The following is a 21,220-nucleotide window of genomic DNA, read 5'->3' as shown; positions in this document are numbered from 1 at the left end:
TGATGGGACAGTGTAGTGGGAATTCAGATGAATGGAACTAAGAACAGTCTGCACTGACACAGCTTTTATCCCAGTCAGAATTATGCAGTGGATATAAATACAGGGCTTTAATTAATTTGGCACTTCTACCAGCCTTCCACACATCTGAAAATGGTTTGCATCTAATGCACAATACTGTCAGAGAAGACAGACAATATCTTTTTCCCAGGGTTTGAAAATCTAATAGCATGTATTGAAGTTGAGGGGGCAATTTCAAAGGAGCTGTGAGGGACAAGCTCTTTTTACACAGAGATGGTGGCTGCCTGGGATGGTGATAGAGGCAGATAGATTAGGGATTTTTAAGAGATGGTTAGATAGGCACATTAATATGAGGAAGATGAAAGGATATGGACATTGTGAAGGCAGTAGAGATTAGTTTAGTTGGTCATTTGATTACTAATTTAACTGATTCAGCACAACACTGCAGGCTGAAGGGCCTGTTCCTGTGCTGTACTGGTCTATGTTCTATATCCACTTGTGACATTTAATCACAATGTGGCTTACCTGTTTTGGTATAGTAAACTTTCACAGTAGGGACTGGGTAAGACTGGGAAATATCTCTGGGTATTTCATCATCTCTGGGTTTAAATTATAGAACTGCTTCCACAACTGGTGGTCCGTTCACCAGGGCAGCAGTGGTTGAAGAAGGCAGATCAAATTATCGGAAGCTGGATATTTCCAGCACGTGCAGAACTTTATTTTCAATCGGGCAATAAATAATGGAACAGCTGATATCTTTGTCCCCTAGAGTTGAACTGTCTCATACCAGATGTCATGCATTTAAGGAGAGAGGATGCAAGTTCAAAGGAGATGTGTGGGGCACCAAGAATGGTAGGTGCCCAGAACAGACTGCCAGCAGTAGTGGTGGAGGCAAAAAATATAGAGGGGCTTAGGAAGTCCTGAAATAGACACATGAACGTACAGGAATAGTTATCACCCCTCAACCAAACAGGCTCTTGATCCAGAAGGGAGAACTTCACTCAACTTTTCTGAACTGGACTCAATTTCAAAGACTCTTTATTTGATAGGACAGAAGTGTGGACAGTGGGAGAATGCTTATTTATTTATTAATTATTTCTTTTCTTGACTTTCTTTTTATGTTTGCACCATGTGTTGTTTTTCTTTTTGCACTCTGGTTGTGTGTCCGTCCTGCTGGGCATTGGGTCTTTCAATGATTCTATTGTGTTTCTTCTATTTACTTTGAGTGCCTGCAGGTAAACAAATCTCAGGGCTCTATATAGTGGCATACAGGGCCTATGAAAAATATTCAACCCCCTGTGAAATTTTTATATTTTATTGTTTTACAACGTTGAATCACAGCTGATTAATTGTAGCTTTTTTTGATACTGATTAACAGAAAAAGACTCCTGCGTGTCAAAGTGAAAACAGATTTCTACAAAGTGAAATAAATTAATTGCAAATATAAAACACAAAATAATTGATTGTAAGCAATTGACTCCCCTCTAATATCACTGGTGTAGCCAATACTGATTTGAAGGGGGTGAATACTTATGCAATCAACAATTTTGTGTTTTATATTTGGAATTAATTTAGATAACTTTGTAGAGATCTGTTTTCACTTTGACACAAAAGTTCTTTTTTCTGTTGATCAGTGTCAAAAAGCCAAATTAAATCCACTGTGACTCCATGTTGTAAAACTATAAAATATAAAGCTTCGGGGGGGGGGGTGAATACTTTTTATAGGGACTGTATATGTATCGGTTTAATTGGTTCAGTACAACATTGTGGGCTGCAGGGCTTATAACTGCTGATCTACATTGCCTCGGAAACGCCACAAAGCAGAAGACATCAGGTTAGGTATTGTACATCACACACTGCTGACTGTGCAGCTGGGATTGCTCAAAGCCCCAGAGGAGTGATAGGCCTGACTTGCCATCTCATTAGACAGACCCTGGTGAGAGAATAAAATAGTTACCACAGACCGCATTACCTTAATGGCCTCCTCCTCTGTGTTCATCTTCCGCCCTGCGAGGATTCTGACATAGGAAGACAAAGCCAGGTTAATTCTCAGCAATAACCTGCCTGCTAATTCAGCAAATGTCATCAGAACTGGAGCCAGATAGCTCCCAGAACAACCCCCTACAAATGGCTTCCAGAAACCCTAACTGATTCTTCTCTGACAGTCCATTACAGCTGATTTATTATCACTCTCAATCCGTTCTCCTGCCTGCTTCCTGTAACCTTTGATGCCCTAACTAATCAAGAACTTATTAATCTTTGCTTTAAACATACCCAATGACTTGGCCTCCACAGTTGTCTGTGGCAATGAATTCCACAGATTCACCAGCCTCTGGCTAAAGGAATTCCTCCTCATCATTGTTCTAAATGGACATCATTATATAGACTCCCCACATCCTCGCCACATCTACTCTATCTGTGTCCTCTGGTCCTAGACTCCCCCACTATAGGAAACATCCTCTCCATATCCACTCTATCTGTGTCCTCTGTTCCTAGACTCCCCCACTATAGGAAACATCCTCTCCACATCCACTCTTTCTGTGTCCTCTGGTCCTAGACTCCCCCACTATAGGAAACATCCTCTCCACATCCACTCTATCTGTGTCCTCTGGTCCTAGACTCCCCACTACAGTAAACATCCTCTCCACATCCACTCTATCTGTGTCCTCTGTTCCTAGACTCCCCACTATAGGAAACATCCTCTCCACATCCACTCTATCTGTGCCCTCTGGTCCTAGACTCCCCCACTATAGGAAACATCCTCTCCACATCCACTCTATCTGTGTCCTCTGGTCCTAGACTCCACCACGATAGGGAACATCCTCTCCACATGCACTCTATCTGTGCCCTCTGGTCCTAGACTCCCCCACTATAGGAAACATCCTCTCCACATGCACTCTATCTGTGTCCCCTGTTCCTAGACTCCCCCACTATAGGAAACATCCTCTCCACATCCACTCTATCTGTGTCCTCTGGTCCTAGACTCCCCACTACAGTAAACATCCTCTCCACATCCACTCTATCTGTGTCCTCTGTTCCTAGACTCCCCACTATAGGAAACATCCTCTCCACATCCACTCTATCTGTGCCCTCTGTTCCTAGACTCCCCACTATAGGAAACATCCTCTCCACATCCACTCTATCTGTGCCCTCTGGTCCTAGACTCCCCCACTATAGGAAACATCCTCTCCACATCCACTCTATCTGTGTCCTCTGGTCCTAGACTCCACCACGATAGGGAACATCCTCTCCACATGCACTCTATCTGTGCCCTCTGGTCCTAGACTCCCCCACTATAGGAAACATCCTCTCCACATGCACTCTATCTGTGTCCCCTGTTCCTAGACTCCCCCACTATAGGAAACATCCTCTCCACATCCACTCTTTCTGTGTCCTCTGGTCCTAGACTCCCCCACTATAGGAAACATCCTCTCCACATCCACTCTATCTGTGTCCTCTGTTCCTAGACTCCCCCACTATAGGAAACATCCTCTCCACATCCACTCTTTCTGTGTCCTCTGGTCCTAGACTCCCCCACTATAGGAAACATCCTCTCCACATCCACTCTATCTGTGTCCTCTGGTCCTAGACTCCCCACTACAGTAAACATCCTCTCCACATCCACTCTATCTGTGTCCTCTGTTCCTAGACTCCCCACTATAGGAAACATCCTCTCCACATCCACTCTATCTGTGCCCTCTGGTCCTAGACTCCCCCACTATAGGAAACATCCTCTCCACATCCACTCTATCTGTGTCCTCTGTTCCTAGACTCCCCCACTATAGGAAACATCCTCTCCACATCCACTCTTTCTGTGTCCTCTGGTCCTAGACTCCCCCACTATAGGAAACATCCTCTCCACATCCACTCTATCTGTGTCCTCTGGTCCTAGACTCCCCACTACAGTAAACATCCTCTCCACATCCACTCTATCTGTGTCCTCTGTTCCTAGACTCCCCACTATAGGAAACATCCTCTCCACATCCACTCTATCTGTGCCCTCTGGTCCTAGACTCCCCCACTATAGGAAACATCCTCTCCACATCCACTCTATCTGTGTCCTCTGGTCCTAGACTCCACCACGATAGGGAACATCCTCTCCACATGCACTCTATCTGTGCCCTCTGGTCCTAGACTCCCCCACTATAGGAAACATCCTCTCCACATGCACTCTATCTGTGTCCCCTGTTCCTAGACTCCCCCACTATAGGAAACATCCTCTCCACATCCACTCTATCTGTGTCCTCTGGTCCTAGACTCCCCACTACAGTAAACATCCTCTCCACATCCACTCTATCTGTGTCCTCTGTTCCTAGACTCCCCACTATAGGAAACATCCTCTCCACATCCACTCTATCTGTGCCCTCTGGTCCTAGACTCCCCCACTATAGGAAACATCCTCTCCACATCCACTCTATCTGTGTCCTCTGGTCCTAGACTCCACCACGATAGGGAACATCCTCTCCACATGCACTCTATCTGTGCCCTCTGGTCCTAGACTCCCCCACTATAGGAAACATCCTCTCCACATGCACTCTATCTGTGTCCCCTGTTCCTAGACTCCCCCACTATAGGAAACATCCTCTCCACATCCACTCTATCTGTGTCCTCTGGTCCTAGACTCACCCACTATAGGAAACATCCTCTCCACATCCACTCTATCTCAAGTCAAGTGACTTTTATTGTCATTTCAACCATAACTGCTGGTACAGTATATAGTAAAAATGAGATGTTTTTTCAGGACCATGGTGTTACATGACACAGTACAAAAACTAGACTGAGCTATGTAAAAAACAACACAGAAAAAAAAACTACACTAGACTACAGACCTACCCAGGACTGCATAAAGTGCACAAAACAGTGCAGGCATTACAATAAATAATAAACAGGACAATAGGGCAGTAAGTTGGTGTCAGTCCAGGCTCTGAGTATTGAGGAGTCTGATAGCTTGGGGGAAAGAAACTGTTATATAGTCTCGTCGTGAGAGCCCGAATGCTTCGGTGCCTTTTCCCAGATGGCAGGAGGGAGAAGAGATTGTATGAGGGGTGCATGGGGTCCTTCATAAAGCTGTTTGCTCTGTGGATGCAGCGTGTAGTGTAAATGTCCGTAATGGCAGGAAGAGAGACCCCGATGATCTTCTCAGCTGACCTCACTATCCGCTGCAGGGTCTTGCGATCCGAGATGGTGCAATTTCTGAACCAGGCAGTGATGCAGCTGCTCTGGATACTCTCAATACAACCCCTGTAGAATGTGATGAGGATGGGAGGTGGGAGATGGACTTTCCTCAGCCTTCGTGGAAAGTAGAGACTCTGCTGGGCTTTCTTTGCTATGGAACTGGTATTGAGGGACCAGGTGAGATTCTCCGTCAGATGAACAACAAAAAATTTGATGCTCTTAACGATCTCTACCGAGGAGCCGTCGATGTTCAGCGGGGAATGGTCACTCCGTGCCCTCCTGAAGTCAACAACCATCGCTTTTGTTTTGTTCACATTCAGAGACAGGTTGTTGGCTCTGCACCAGTCTGTTAGCCGCTGCACCTCCTCTCTGTAAGCTGACTCGTCGTTCTTGCTGATGAGACCCACCGTGGTCTTGTCATCGGTGAACTTGATGATGTGGTTTGAGCTGTGTGTTGCAGCACAGTGGTGGGTCAGCAGAGTGAACAGCAGTGGACTGAGCACGCAGCCCTGGGGAGCCCCCGTGCTCAGTGTGATGGTGTTGGAGATGCTGCTTCCGATCCGGACTGACTGAGGTCTCCCAGTCAGGAAGTCTAGGATCCAGTTGCAGAGGGAGGTGTTCAGGCCCAGTAGGCTCAGCTTTCCAATCAGTTTCTGTGGGATGATTGTGTTGAATGCTGAACTGAAGTCTATGAACAGCATCCAAACATATGTGTCTTTTTTGTCCAGGTGGGTTAGGGCCAGATGGAGGGTGATGGCAATGGCGTCATCTGTTGAGCGGTTGGTTCTGTACCCTCAGGTCCGAGACTCCCCCACTATAGGGAGCATTCTCCCCACATCCACTCTATCTGTGTCCTCTGGTCCTAGACTCCCCCACTATAGGAAACATCCTCTCCACATCCATTCTATCTGTGTCCTCTGGTCCTAGATTCCCCCACTATAGGAAACATACTCTCCACATCCATTCTATCTGTGTCCTCTGGTCCTAGACTCCCCCACTATAGGAAACATACTCTCCACATCCACTCTATCTGTGTCCTCTTGTCCTAGACTCCCCCACTATAGGGAACATCCTCTCCACACCCACTCTATCTGTGTCCTCTGGTCCTAGACTCCCCCACTATAGGGAGCATCCTCTGCATATTCACTCTGCTTAGGCCTTTCAGGCCTGAATGTTGCCTTAGAATTAGCAGACATTCCTGTGTCTCGCCTTCCCCAAACACCTCTAGATAATCTGCATTAACCAAAGACTCTTCATCAGTCAAGGTCATGCACTGTAAAACACTCAGTGATAAGAGATGTTACAAACTTGGCACATTCTGTTTATCTAACCTTGACCAAAGTATTTGTTGATTTCATTCGTTGAAGTGAGGCAGGTTGGATTAGCAAGCAAGGTTACAATTGGTAACCCAGTGGGAACTCTGCCATCTACAGTCCCAAGCCTGGCTGTGAAAGGAGGAGGGATCCCAATTTCCCTCAGGATCTATAAAGTATGTCTGTCTGTCTGTGGGACGTAAACCCCACATGGACGGTCCCATCTGACTGCCAAAGGAAGAGAGTTGGGAATGGACTTCACCGTGGACGATCCCAAGTCCTGCTGTGAATCTGTATCGTTTATTATTATATTGTAATTTATCCTTTACTGTGCCTATTGTCTTGTCTATTAATTATTGTACTGCCCTGCACTGTTTTGTACACTTCATGTAATCCTGTGCAGGTCTGTAGTCTAGTGCAGTTTTTACATTGTTTTACATAGTCTAGTGTAGCCTTGTGCTGCCTCACATAGTCTAGTGTAGTTTTGTGTTGTCTCATGTAGCACCAGGGTCCTGGAGGAATGTTGTTTCGTTTTTACTGTGTACTGTACCGGCAGTGTATGGTCGAAATGACAATAAGCTTGACTTGACTTGAAAGGAGGAGGGTTGAGTGTGGGGCTAGCAACCTTATCTGTAAAAACCCAGAGCTACAGAAACATCAACAGTAGTTCTGGATAGTCTGACCCCTGGGAGTGGAAGAATCTTTGAGGATGGGCTGAACTTAAGTCAGCTTAAACAAGGGAAGACTGTGATGGGCACCGTGGGAACACAAAGGTCAGCACAGTCAGGGCCTTAGGGTTTGGAGTTCAATTCCGAAATCCTCTGTAAGAAAGTTTGCATGCTATTCCTGTGTGCTTGTGAGTTTCCTCCACAGACCAAAGTTAGTGGACATGTTCCACACTGCCTTACCTCTCTAATAAGTGAGAAGAAAAAACCCAGTGGGGGTGCGGAGAGGGAGATGAAGGGCAAGACATTCACCAGGGGAAAGTCCACTGGGCACATTGGAGTCTCCTGCTTCGATCAGAGGCTGGGCTCAAACACAGAGGAAGGGCAGGGAGTTGCAATCTGCGGCCACTTACTCTGCCTCGTACTGATTTGGAGTGATGATGTCAGCGAGCGGAACCACCTTCTCCTTGTATACTGGAAGAAGAATCTCTGGAACATACTAGGAAAAGAAGAATACCTTCAGCAATGAAACTACCTCCTAAACGTTGGGCAGGGTGGAAGATGGAGGAAGGGAAAGGGTGGTGGGAGAGAGAGGCGGAGAGGGAGACAAGACACACACACACACTTGTACACACAAACACACACTCACACACACTTGTACACACAAACACACACACACTTGTACACACAAACGCACGCTTACACACACAAACACACAAAAATGGACACGAAGTGCAGAGAGGCACACCACTCACCATGTACCCGTCCCCATTTCTCTTATCGCCCATCACCGGATCACAAACTGTAAGAGAATAAATGAGCAATTTTCTTTTACGTTGAGTGTGCCCCACCACCCACTCCTGGTATGGAAACACCAAAGCCTTTGAACAGAAAATCCTACAAACAGTAGTGGATACAGTCCATCCATCACAGGTAAAGCCCTCCCCGCTACTGTGCACATCCACAGACAGCATTGTTGCAGGAAAGCAGCATCCATCCACAGGGACCCCCCACCTCCCAAGCTGCCATCAGGAGGAAGGTACAGGAGCCTCAGGACTCACACCACCAGCTTCAGGAACAGTTATTAACCTTCAAACATCGGGCTCCTGAACCAGAGGGCATAACTTCACTCACCTCAACATCGGTGTTCCCACAACCTATAGACTCACTTTCAAGGACTGTTTGTCCCATATTCTTGATATTTGTTTATTTATTATTTTGTTTCTTTGTACTTACTGTGAATGCCCACAAGAAAATGAATGTCATGGTTGTATATGGTGACCTACAGTATATGTACTTCGATAATAAATTTACTTTGAATTTTGTTCCCAGTCTCTGTCCCTGACACTAGTGCTCCCCTTCAAAGTAAACTTATCAAAGTGCATATGGTCACCATATACAACCCCAAGATTCATTTCTTGCAGGCATTCACAGGAAAATTAAAAAATACAATGAAATTGATTAAAACTACGTAACAAAGACCACAACCAATGTACAAAAGGTGGTAAATTGAGCAAATAATAAAAAAGTAATCAAATACTGAGAATATCCCTGGATTGAAAGGGTTAAAGTATGAAGACCATTTGATGGCTCTGGGCCAGTACTCACAAGAGAATGAGGGAAGAACCTCATTGAAACCAGATGGTAAAGTAGAAAGGGTGCTTCCTTTAGTAGGGAGTCTTAGATCAGACAGCACAGTCTTAGAACAGAAAGATGCTCATTTAGAACAGAGGTGAAAGGGAATTTCTTTAGCTGGAGGGTGGCAAATCTGGATTTCTTTGCCACAGACAGCAATGGAGGCCAGGTTATTGGGTGTATTTAAAGCAGAGGCTGATAGTGTCATTAGTCAGGGTGTCCAAGATTACAGGGTAAAAGCAGGAAAATGGGGTTGAGAGGGGATAAATCAGCCATGATGGAATGGCAGAGCAGACTTGATAGGCTGAAAGGCTCAATTCTGGTCCTAAATCATGGTCTTTAAAGAAAGTGAATTGTGCGAATAATTTTTAAAGTAATACTGAAAAATTGAGTTATAGTTGATAGTTTGTGGAGCCAGTTCATTGTTGAGGTGAGTGAAGTTACCTATGCTCTTCAGCAGGCTGATGGTTATAGGGTAAGAACCGTTCCTGAATCTGGTGGTGTGGGAACTAAGGCTCCTGTACCTTCTTCCTGATGGCAGCAGTGAGAGGAGAGCATGGTGTGATGCCTGAGGCTCCTCAACCCTCATCTGACTGGAGTTAGTTACTTGGAAGTATATCTCTTACGTGACCATGTTGGAAAAGATGCACACAAGATGTTTTGTAGGTGCCATTACAAGGAAAACAGATTCAGCATGACATCTAAAACCTTGACAAACTTCCATAGATGTGTGTGGAGAGTATGTTGACAGTTTGGTATGGAAACAAGATTGCAGCAGTGAACAACAATTCTATAGATGAAGTCTTCCAGATAGCAAAACTTACCAAATATTTCACTGTACACCACAAATCTACACAAGTTTGTCAATGTTTTCCATAGGTATGTACTGACTGGCTACATTACTGCCTGGTATAGGAATACCAACACCTTTCAGTGGAAAATCCTAGTGAATCCTAGTGGTAGTGGATTCAGCCCAGTACATCACAGGCAATACCCTCCCAACCATTGATCACATTTACATGAAACACTGCTGTAGAAAAGCAGCATCAATCAAAGATCCTCACCACCCAGGCCGTGCTCTTTTCTCACTGTTGTCATCAGGTAGAAGGTGCAGGTGCCTCAGGACTCGAACCACCAGCTTCAAGATCAGTTACTACCCCTCAACCATCAGACACTTGAGCAAAAGGGGATAACTACACTCACCTAAGGACTCTGTTATGTGGTTATTTCATGTTTGTTATTTATTATTATTTATTTATATTTGCAGTTGCACAGTTTGTTGTCCATTGATCCTGTTCACAGTTGCTGTTCTATAGATTTGCTAAGTATGCCCACAGAAAAAGAATCTTAGGGCTGTATGTGTTGATACGTATGTCCTTTGATAATTAATTTTACTTTGACTTTGAGCCTTTGGCATACTGATTAATCAACAACCAATCAACCTCTGATTTTCTCCAGGACTATTTTCCCTGGACTGTACCAGGCGGAGGCCACAGCACCAGCATCAGACTGGGTTGGTTATCGACACAATTGCTACACTTCCCTGTATGTTGCAACATTACTCTGTACATGTAACAAACAAAGCTAATATTTTCAGGAGGTGGAGGGGGCAAATCATGGTTTATTTTGGTAGGTGGGGTAAAAGGACAGGGAACAGGAATTTCCTCAGGAAGTGATTGTGATTGGGTGGCGGAGGGCAGCAAATTCGACAGGAACTATCAAAAGGGAACAGTGGAAATAGGGATATCAGCCAGAGGGGCTAAAAGGAAATGGAGAGTAGAACAGCAGAGACGGCACCACGTGGATTATCTCACTCCTCGACTTCATTCCAAAGCATTGTCAGCATCAACCCTGTATTCCCCAGCACTCTAAGTCAAGGGAGGTCATTCAAACAGCCCGTCAATCAAATCAGTTTCCTTTTACACAGCGACAATTCAAAGACACTCAGCAAACAATGTCATCTGGGCAAGGGATTACAAAGGTTTAAACTAGTGATATCCAAACAACATCAGACACCAGGAGGGTAAAGGTCTGGTGTATCGATAACCTCTGGCATCACTGGGAGATTAGATTATTCTTCCTGTGGCTGTGTGTTACACGATATTGACTAAGCTTCGAGGACAGAATCTGATCAGCATTTCCTACACTCACCATAGACCAGCTTGGGATTCTGTCTCCGCAGTTCCTTGATAATTTCCATCACTTTCTCCAGGAAAGAGGTGTCCCGGGTGTAACCTGGAGGAAAAGACAAAGGTGGGTCAGTCACTGGGACAGGGAGAAGCCACACCTCCCATTGAGCCACATGATCCAATAGACAATAGACAATAGGTGCAGAAGTAGACTATTCGGCCCCTCGAGTCTGCACCGCCATTCTGAGATCATGGCTGATCATTCACTATCAATACCCAGTCCCTGCCTTGTCCCCATATCCCTTGATTCCCCTATCCATCAGATATCTATCCAGCTCCTTCTTGAAAGCATCCAGAGAATTGGCCTCCACCGTCTTCCGAGGCAGTGCATTCCACACCTCCACAACTCTCTGGGAGAAGAAGCTCTTCCTCAACTCTGTTTTAAATAACTGACCTCTTATTCTCAATCCATGCCCTCTGGTACTGGACTCTCCCAACATCTGGAACATATTACCTGCCTCAATCCTATCAAATCCTTTAATTATCTTAAACGTTTCAATCAGATCCCCTCTCAATCTCCTCAATTCCAGCGTGTACAAGCCCAATCTCTCCAATCTCTCTGCGTAAGACAGCCCTGCCATCCCAGGAATCAACCTAGTGAATCTACGCTGCACTTCCTCAATTGCCAGAATGTCCTTCGTTAAACCTGGAGACCAAAACTGTACACAATATTCCAGGTGTGGTCTCACCAGGGCCCTGTACAAATGCAAAAGAACATCCTTGCTCTTGTATTCAATTCCCCTTGTAACAAAGGCCAACATTCCATTTGCCCTCTTCACTGCCTGTTGCACTTGCTCATTCACCTTCATTGACTGATGAACTAGGACTCCTAGGTCTCTTTGCATTTCTCCCTTACCTAACTCGACACCGTGCAGACAATACTCTGCCCTCATGTTCCAGCTTCCAAAGTGGATAACTTCACATTTATTCACATTGAATGACATCTGCCAAGTATCTGCCCACTCACTCAGCCTATCCAAGTCTCCCTGTATTCTCCTAACGTCTTCTTCGCATGTCACACTGCCACCCAGTTTAGTATCGTCAGCAAACTTGCTGATATAGTTTTCAATGCCCTCATCTAAATCATTGACATAAATCGTAAAGAGCTGTGGTCCCAATACAGAGCCCTGTGGTACCCCACAGCCAGTCCGAGAAACACCCATTCACTGCTACCCTTTGCTTTCTATCTGCCAACCAGTTTTCTATCCATGTTGAAACCCTGCCCCCAATGCCATGAGCTCTGATTTTACTCACCAATCTCCTATGTGGCACCTTATCGAATGCTTTCTGAAAATCTAGGTACACAACATCTACTGGCTTACCCTCGTCTAACATCCTTGTTACACCCTCAAAAAACTCCATCAGATTAGTCAAGCATGATTTGCCCTTGGTAAATCCATGCTGGCTCGGCCTAATCCTATTACTGCCATCAAGATGTGCCACTATTTCGTCCTTAATAATGGACTCAAGCATCTTCCCCATGACTGACGTTAGGCTAACAGGGCGATAGTTCTCCGTTTTCTCCTTCCCTCCCTTCTTGAAAAGTGGGACAACATTAGCCACTCTCCAATCTTCAGGAACTGATCCTGAATCTAAGGAACATTGGAAAATGATTACCAATGCATCCACAATTTCCTGAGCCACCTCCTTTAGAACCCTCGGATGCAGACCATCTGGACCCGGGGATTTATTAGCCTTCAGTCCTACCAGTCTACTCATCACAGTTTCTTTCCTAATGTCAATCTGTCTCAATTCCTCTGATATCTTATGACCCTGGCCCATCCATACATCTGGGAGATTGCTTGTGTCCTCCCTGGTGAAGACAGATCTAAAGTATGCATTAAATTCTGTTGCCATTTCCCTGTTTCCCATAACAATTTCTCCCAATTCATTCTTCAAGGGGCCAACATTGTTCTTAACTATCTTCTTTCTATTCACATAGCTAAAAAAGCTTTTGCTATCCCCTTTTATATTCCTGGCTAGACTGAACTCATACCTGATTTTTTCTCTCCGTATTGCTTTTTTAGTTAAGATCTGCTGTTCCTTAAAACTTTCCCAATCATCTGTATTCCCACTCATCTTAGCCCTGTCATACTTCTTTTTCTTTAATGCTATACAATCTCTGACTTCCTTTGTCAACCACTGTGGCCCCTTCCCCCTCTTTGAATCCTTCCTTCTCATTGGAATGAACTGCATTTGCATATTTTGTATTATGCCCAAGAATATCTGCCACTGCTGATCCACTGTCTTTCCTGCCAGGGCATCCGCCCATTTAACTTTGGCCAGCTCTTCCCTCATGGCTCCGTAGTCTCCTTTATTTAATTGCAACACTGACACCTCTGATCTGCCCTTATCCATCTCAAATTGTAGATAAAAACTTATCATGTTATGATCACTACTTCCTAATGGCTCCTTTACTTCAAGATCACTTATCAATTCCTGTTCATTACACATCATCAAGTCCAAAATAGCCTCGTTCCTGGTTGGCTCAAGTACAAGCTGTTCCAAAAATACATCCCTTAGACACTCCACAAACTCCCTATCCTGGGGTCCAGCACCTACCTGATTCTCCCAGTCCACCTGCATGTTGAAATCTCCCATAACGACTGCATTACCTTTAGCACATGCCAATGTTAACTCCCTAATCAACTTGTACCCAATATCCACGCTACTGTTTGGGGGCCTGTTCACAACACCCATTAGGGTCTTTTTACCCTTACTGTTCCTCAGCTCAATCCACACAGATTCTACTTTCCCTGTTCCCAAGTCACCTCTTGCTAAGGACTGAATCTCATTCCTCACCAACAGGGCCACCCCACCCCCTCTTCCCATATTTCTGTCTCTACGATAGCACGTATACCCTGGTACACTCAATTCCCAGGCCTGATCCCCTTGCAGCCATGTCTCCGTTATCCCAACAATATCGTAGTTCCCCATTTTCATCTGAGCTTCAAGCTCATCTGTCTTATTTCTGACACTACGCGCATTCAAGTATAGAATTCTTAGCCCATTCCTCCTCTCTTTGCTTAAAACACTGTCTACTGTACCTAACCCAGCTCCTTGAACTTCCATCGGGCAAATTGCACCCTGAATTTTGATGACCTTCTCAAGATCACCCAAACCTTGTACACATTTAACCCCATGCACCTTCTGACCAACCCTCTGGATCTGGATCCCTGCCCCTTGCACATCTAGTTTAAACCCCCCCGAGCAGCACTGGCAAACACTCCTGCAAGAATGTTAGTACCCCTCCGGTTCAGATGTAGACCATCCCTTCGAAACAGATCCCAATGTCCCTGGAACAAAGACCGATTATCCAAAAACCTGAACCCTTCCTTCCTGCACCATGCTCTCAGCCTCGTATTAATGTGCATAATCATTCTATTCTTCGCCTCACTCGCACGTGGCACAGGTAGCAATCCCGAGATTGTCACCCTGGAGGTCCTGCCTTTCAGCTTCACTCCTAACTCCCTGAACTCTCTAAGCAGGACCCCCTCACTCACCTTACCTACATCGTTGGTCCCTACATGGACCACTACATCTGGGTTCATGCCCTCGTTCTCAAGAATAGTCTGCACCCGATCTGAGATGTCCCGGACCCTGGCACCAGGGAGGCAACATACCATCTGAGACTCCCGATCTGCCCCACAAAATCTCCTATCTGCCCCCCTGACTATAGAATCCCCTAAAACTATTGCTCTCTTCTCTTCCCTCCTCCCCTTCCTAGTTGAGGGTTCAACCTCTGTGCCAGAGGCAGGACCACTACAACTCATTCCTGGTAGGTCATCCCCATCAACAGTATCCAGTACGGTATACTTATTGTTAATGGGAATGGCCGCAGGGGTGCTCTGCTCTCTCTGCCTGCTCCCCCTGCCTCTCTGGACCGTCACCCATCTGCCTACTTCTTGGTTTTTTGGTGTGACTACCTCCTGATAACTCCTATCTATCTCTGCCTCCACCTCCCGAATGATCCGTAGTTCATCCAGCTCCTGCTCCAACTCCCTAACTCGGTCTGATAGGAGCCGCAGCTGGACGCACCTTTTGCAGGTGTGGTCATCAGGGACAACTGTGTTGACCCTGACTTCCCACATACTGCATACGGAGCACACCACTGCTCTGACTGTCTCCCCCATACCTGAACTGGATTAATAGAATAAGTCTAAAAAGCACCTAGCGACCTTACCTTCTTCCCCTCAGCGAGCAATCACACAGGCTTACCGAAGTCCCCTTACGCCGAAGCCCACTTAGCCAAAGCCCAGGACTCTGCTTCCACGGACTCCGCTGCCCGCTCTGAAAAGAAGTCCTGCCTTTTAAAGTGCGCGCTCGACGCTGACATCACTCGCGCCTGCGCAGTTCCCCCTCCTCCACAGGTATTGACCAGGTAGGCTTAAATCCTACCTACACGGTCGAATTCTCTGAGCTCCCAGCTGAATCACAAGCTGTAACTTGCTCCCAATTCAAAATCCACAACGGGTCCACAACGGGTGGAATGGCAGCGTAAGAGTTTGTGTAACACTGTTACAGCACCGGTGACCCGGGTTCAGTTCCCACTGCAGTCTATAAGGAATTTATACTCTCCCCATGAGCTTGTTCCGGGTACTCCAGGTTCCTCCCACATTCTAAAGACGTACAGGTTAGTAGGTTAGTTAGTCACATGGGTGCAACTGGGCAGCACAAAATTTCAGGGCTGGAAGGGCCTGTTAACGTGCTGTATCTTTAAATTTAAAACCCACTTGTCTCTCTCCCCAACCTCCCCCAGCTCAGCTCAATGACTGAAGAATAAAACCAAGACCACCCCACCCCCACCAGTCCCCGAACTCCAAACCACCAAAATCTCATGAGCTGTGACCTCACTGTGACAACAAGGTGAGAGGGAAGCTCCCTCCACACAAGTAGTTCCCAACAGGGGGTCCAGGGACAATGGTAAGTGCCCATGGCATAAAAAAGTTTGGAACCCACACTTTACTTTGTCCCATCACACACTCCCAGGGCAGGGACAGTCAGATACAGAGTGAAGCTCCCTCTACACTGTCCCATCACACACTCCCAGGGCAGGGACAGTTAGATACAGAGTGATACTCCCTCTACACTGTCCCATCACACACTCCCAGGCAGGGACAGTTAGATACAGAGAGAAGCTCCCTCTACACTGTCCCATCACACTCTCCCAGGGCAGAGACAGTCAGATACAGAGTGAAACTCCCTCTACACTGTCCCATCACACACTCCCAGGGCAGGGACAGTTAGATAGAATGAAGCTCCCTCTACAGTCTTCATACAGCCACACTCAGGTTAGACCGTATCCAATACACCTTCATCTATCAAGATAAGATACCCATCTACCTGTCAGCACATAATCGTAGCGAGTCACATCGTTCAGTCTGAGGCCTTCGTACAGTGTCTGGAGTTCACCAGCTGTCATGACTTGCCCCTTCCAGTGATCGTACCCTGAATGAGGAACAGAGGAAACACTGAGCAGTAGTAGTGAGGGGAATGAGCAGCAAGTCTTAGGGGGTGAGGTGTTGGGTGGCAGCATTAGCACAGCGCTTTACACTGCCAACAATCACAGACTGGGATTTGATTTGCAACATTTTCATCAAGGCGATTGTAACCATGTTGGTTTCCTCCCACATTCCAAACACATAAAGGTTAAGGCTGGAAATGTGGGCATGCAATGTTGGAGCTGGATGCATGGCAAATTTCTGTGGACTGTCCCCAGCATATACTAGGACCGTGCTGGTTGTTGACACAAACAAGGTATTTCACTGTACGTTTTTGACATACATTTGACAAATAAAGCTCATTTTTATCTTAATAATTTGTGACAACCAGAGCTGTTTTGCCAGTGGAATCAGAGTGTTATCCAATAGATGAGGGATCTGCATGGACCCAAACGCAACAGGGTGTGCTTTGAATGGGTTTATTATTATCACACACACCAACCGGTCATTCTGAGATAGACGGGTGAGGTGAAGAGTCCAAGGACACCATTCGACAGTGGGGTAGAAGCTGTCCTCGAGCCTGGTGCTAAATGCTTTTGTATCGTCTGCCCGATGAGAGAATAGAGAATGTCCGGGGTGGGTGGGATTTACTGCAGAAACCCTTGTGGACATTGCAAAAGCTACGTTGGAATTGTTTAGTTGTTAGAAGACAATGAAGCCTGTATAGACTCTGAAATAAAGAGCAATTGCAGTAGACCCAAATCAAAGCGTTCTGCTGACCTTGGCCAGGGTTCCCGGTTTTGCAACGAGTGGGGAGCTGTGCATGATAAAATCAAATGGCAACCATCTGGTGTGGCGTACCAAGTGCACTCAGAAGCTGGGTTACAGGCGCACAGCTGAGATGATTGCTACCCCTTTGACAACGGATGCTGGTGGACTGTGCACCTCCAGCCTTGGGAAGGGTGCCAGATATTAGAGAGAACAGAAGGTCATTCAAACAAACAAGCCTGTACTTCTTACACACAGCAATGCACGATATGTCCTTTCTCCAGTGTGGGGGACATTGGACAAAACACCACCACACAACCTGCCAGAACAGCCCAGCATGTTGGACAGAATCTGTGTGTGAGAGAGGTTAAAGAAACTGTCAGTGCTTTGAATGGAAGCCCTGCAGCATTTTGACCAGAAATACTTACAATTCCTTTCCTTCCACTGAGTTCCTCCAGGTTCCAGCACTTGCAGTCTCAATTTTTCTGAAACATTCCAGTGATATTCAGCCCGATTCTGATCCTGGAACAGTCCCTTCGGCCCACCAAACAACGGCAAGTTCAACTAAATCTCCTCTGCCTGTATAGGGTCCACATTCCTGCATTCTGTGTATATTCATCAGTCTGTCTCACAGCCAGCCCCCAGGTTTCATCAATTTAAGTGCCGTGCCAAATCGAGGCAGTGGGTACTGGGCTCAAGAGCATGGTGAATCAACAGGGCCCACGTCCAAGAGCAAGCAATGACCTGAGGTTCCGACGATCTAAGTACCAGGCCAGGTTCAGCAGCAGTTACTACCGGTCAACCATCAGACTCTTGAGTGAGAGGGGATAGGTACACTCACTTAAGGACACTTTATTTCATGCTTCTCATTTATTGCTATTTATTGTTTTTGTAGCTTGTTGTCCATTGATCCTGTTTACAGTTACTGTTCCACAGATTTGCTAAGTGTGCCCACAGAAAAAGAATCTCAGGGTTGTATGTGGTGACAGGTATTTACTCTGATAATAAATTTTACTTTGGCTTTGACTTTGAGATTGAAAAGGTCAGAGTGTCAGTGCCAGAGGTGAGGGACGGGCCGGTGTTCAGCTCGTTGCTCTGTGAGGTATACTTGTCTCCTTACAGTGTGCAGGCCACAGCATCAGTTCAGTGCAGAGATGAAACTCAAGGTTGTATGTAGTAAACATAAATTGGTCATAATTTGCTCAGTATTGGTCGCCTCACTACAGGAAGGTTGTGGAAGCCATAGAGGAGATTTACAAGGATGTGGCCTGGATTGGGGAGTATGCCATAAGAGAATAGTTTGAGTAAACTCAGCCTTTTCTCCTTGGAGCAAAGGAGGATGAGAGGTGATCTGATAGAGGTGGATAAGATGATGAGAGACATTGATCGTGTGGATAGTCAGAGGCTTTTTCCCAGGGCTGAAATGGCTAACACAAAAGAAACACAGGTTTAAGGTGCAGGGGAGTAGATACACATGTCAGATGTCAGGGCTAGGTTTTTTTTATGCAGAGAATGGTGAGTGCGTGGAATGGGCTGCTGGCAACGGTGGTGGAGGAGGATACGATAGGGTCTTTTAAGAGACTTTTGGATAGGTACACGGAGCTTAGAAAAATAGAGGGCTTTGGGTAAGCCTAGTAATTACTAAAGTAGGGACATGTTCAGCACAATTTTGTGGGCTGAAGGTCCTTATTGTGCTGTAGGTTTTCTATGTTTCTATAAATAAACTTTGCCTCCACCACCACCCAGGCAGTCCACTCCAGGCACCTACCACTCTGTGTAAAGAACACAGTGGATTCCACTTAGAGGAAGACACTCATATTTAGGACAAAAACCAGTCACGAAAGTAGCCAGGGTTCCCTTCATTTGCTTGGGACACTCTGCTGTTTAATTGGGGCAGGAGACTGTTGCCGAACAGTTTCTAACTAGTGCCAGTCACCTGCACTTGCGTGGCCGTTAGACTCTACACCATGCTTACTGCAAACAGTCTTTAAATGGCATCAGCAATGTGTGTTTGCGTTCAAAAAGCTGTGATTTTTCTCACTGATAGTTGGTGAGAAATAAGCCGTAAGAGAGGTCAGAACTGATTTGTTCACTGAAGTTTCGAGCATCCAAGCTTGGTGATACCTGAAATGGCCGGAAGCAGAAGTGAACCAACTTCACAATTTTGAGTTAGAAACTATGAAGAATTTGAAAGTATTGATATCATCTTGAATATTACAATGAAAATGAAGTCTTGGAGTATGCAATTGTTGAAAACATCGTGAAGCCAGTTCATTATCTGCACTGGGTGTTTGCGCTGATTTTGTTCAGTTACAATCAAAAGAACATGACAGTGTAACATCCACAACTACTCAGAACCAATACACAGTTTTATAGCATTGGGAGTGTTCTAATTTGTTCTCTACTTCATTTAAATACATAACTTGTTACTCAGTTAAATGGTAGTTTGTCTTTTTATACTTCTTATAACTATTTCCATGAAACTTTGGCTAATTGGTGCAAAATGTACTGTGCCCAAAGTGTCCCAATAAACAGGAATCCACTGTCCTTCTCCCACACATCTCCTTTAAACTTTCCCCCTCACCTTAAAATGATTCCCTCAAATACTTGATAACTCCACCCAGAGGAAATAAGATTTTGTCTATCGATGCTTCTCAGTATTTTCCAAACCTGTATCAGTGCTCTCCCTCAGCCTCCAAAATTCCAGCAAAAGCAAGTTTGTCCAACCTCTCCTCAGAGGCTCATGATCTCTGATCTGGGTAAACTTCATCTCAACCTCTCCAAAGCCTCCACACCTTCCCTATAAAGTAGCAACCAGAAATACCATGGGCCCCACAGTAGCAGGACACTACTGCAGCTCATGCCAGAGTTCAATTCCCACCACTGTCTGTAAGTTCCCTCATGAACGCACGGGGCTCCTCAGGGTGCTCCAATAGTCCAAAGATGGACTAGTTAGTAGATTAATTGGTCATCGTAAACCATCCCATGTTGGGCTAGGGTTAAATCAGGGAGAGCTGGTGGTGCGGCTCAAATGGCCTTTTCCCTAAATAAATCACTTCTGGGGAAAGGAGAGAGCCCGAGCCACTCCTACTGGGAAACTTGCCGAAAGGGAGAGACTCTTACCTGTGTGGTTGGAGAACTGCACCGTGTTGACTGTGTCCACCTCAAATCCCAGCACCTGTTGGACGATCCATAGAGTCATTAGTGCTGGGGCAGGGGAGGGGACACGACAAACAGGCAGAATTAAATTAAACCTGGTTGTCAGCAGCCCCTGTCCCTGGGGCAAATATCTGGGTAGGAGACAGGGAGCTCGAGGTGTACGTGTGTCAGAAGGGCAATATATAAAGAGAGCAGAAGGGAATAGAGGGGGGCAGAAATTGCTGAAGTTTGGGAAATCAGGGGAGGATGGGGAAAGGTTAGTGTGAGTGAACGAATGCGTGTGTGAGAGTAGGTGGGTGAAGTGTGTAATTTCGCGTGAGCGAATGAATGTGTGCGTTTGTGAGCGGGGGTGTGGGGGTAATTCTGTGTGAATGAGTGGGTGTCACGACCCTTCCTCCCCCTCCCGCACCGACCTGCAGCGGGAAGGCGGCCGACTTGTTTCCGACGAAGCCGCGGACGACGTGACTCTGGATGGAGAGGACACGGCAATCGGGCTCGGGCAGCATGGCGGTGGCGACCTGTCTGGGAGCGGAGGGGGACTTGGGCTTAGGCCGAGCGTGGGACGGATCGGATCGGCTCCGGCCTCCCTCTCCTTCCCCCTCCCCCGGCCTGACTGACAGCGCGAGGACCGCCGGCCGCAGACGGACACCCAGTGCCGGTGGCGGGCGCTGCCCGGCTGCCGAGCTCCTGGCGCGGTCCGCCGCGCAGGGCCTGCGGAGATCCACCGCTCGCTCGCTGCCGGGTCGCTGGGGTGTCTGCAACGGCTCTCGGGCCGAGCTCACCCGGCTCGGCGGCTCAGGCACGTTGCCGGCAGCCGCCCAAAACGACGTAGGGTCCTAAACGACCGATGACGCTAT

General features: G+C 46.5%; 1 protein-coding gene across 1 annotated transcript in view; it reads right to left on the bottom strand.

Annotated features, from left to right (window-relative positions):
• The window catches only part of pdxka (pyridoxal (pyridoxine, vitamin B6) kinase a), a 47,468-nt gene extending 26,299 nt beyond the window's left edge, over window positions 1-21,169 (bottom strand). Inside the window, exons 1-7 of the mRNA XM_059969012.1 lie at window positions 20,777-21,169; window positions 20,328-20,382; window positions 16,339-16,443; window positions 10,958-11,041; window positions 7,927-7,973; window positions 7,585-7,670; window positions 1,991-2,036 (exon numbers count right to left, since the gene is read on the bottom strand). Coding sequence (XP_059824995.1) covers window positions 1,991-2,036; window positions 7,585-7,670; window positions 7,927-7,973; window positions 10,958-11,041; window positions 16,339-16,443; window positions 20,328-20,382; window positions 20,777-20,869 — 516 coding nt within the window. The 5' untranslated portion in view covers window positions 20,870-21,169. The remainder of the gene's footprint in view (window positions 1-1,990; window positions 2,037-7,584; window positions 7,671-7,926; window positions 7,974-10,957; window positions 11,042-16,338; window positions 16,444-20,327; window positions 20,383-20,776) is intronic.
• Window positions 21,170-21,220: the final 51 nt, after the last annotated feature.

This window comes from Hypanus sabinus, chromosome 4, assembly GCF_030144855.1.
Source record: "Hypanus sabinus isolate sHypSab1 chromosome 4, sHypSab1.hap1, whole genome shotgun sequence".
Classification (NCBI taxonomy): Eukaryota; Metazoa; Chordata; class Chondrichthyes; order Myliobatiformes; family Dasyatidae; genus Hypanus; species Hypanus sabinus.
Note: the sequence above shows the minus strand (reverse complement) of the source record. Positions and strands in the feature narration are given on the sequence as shown.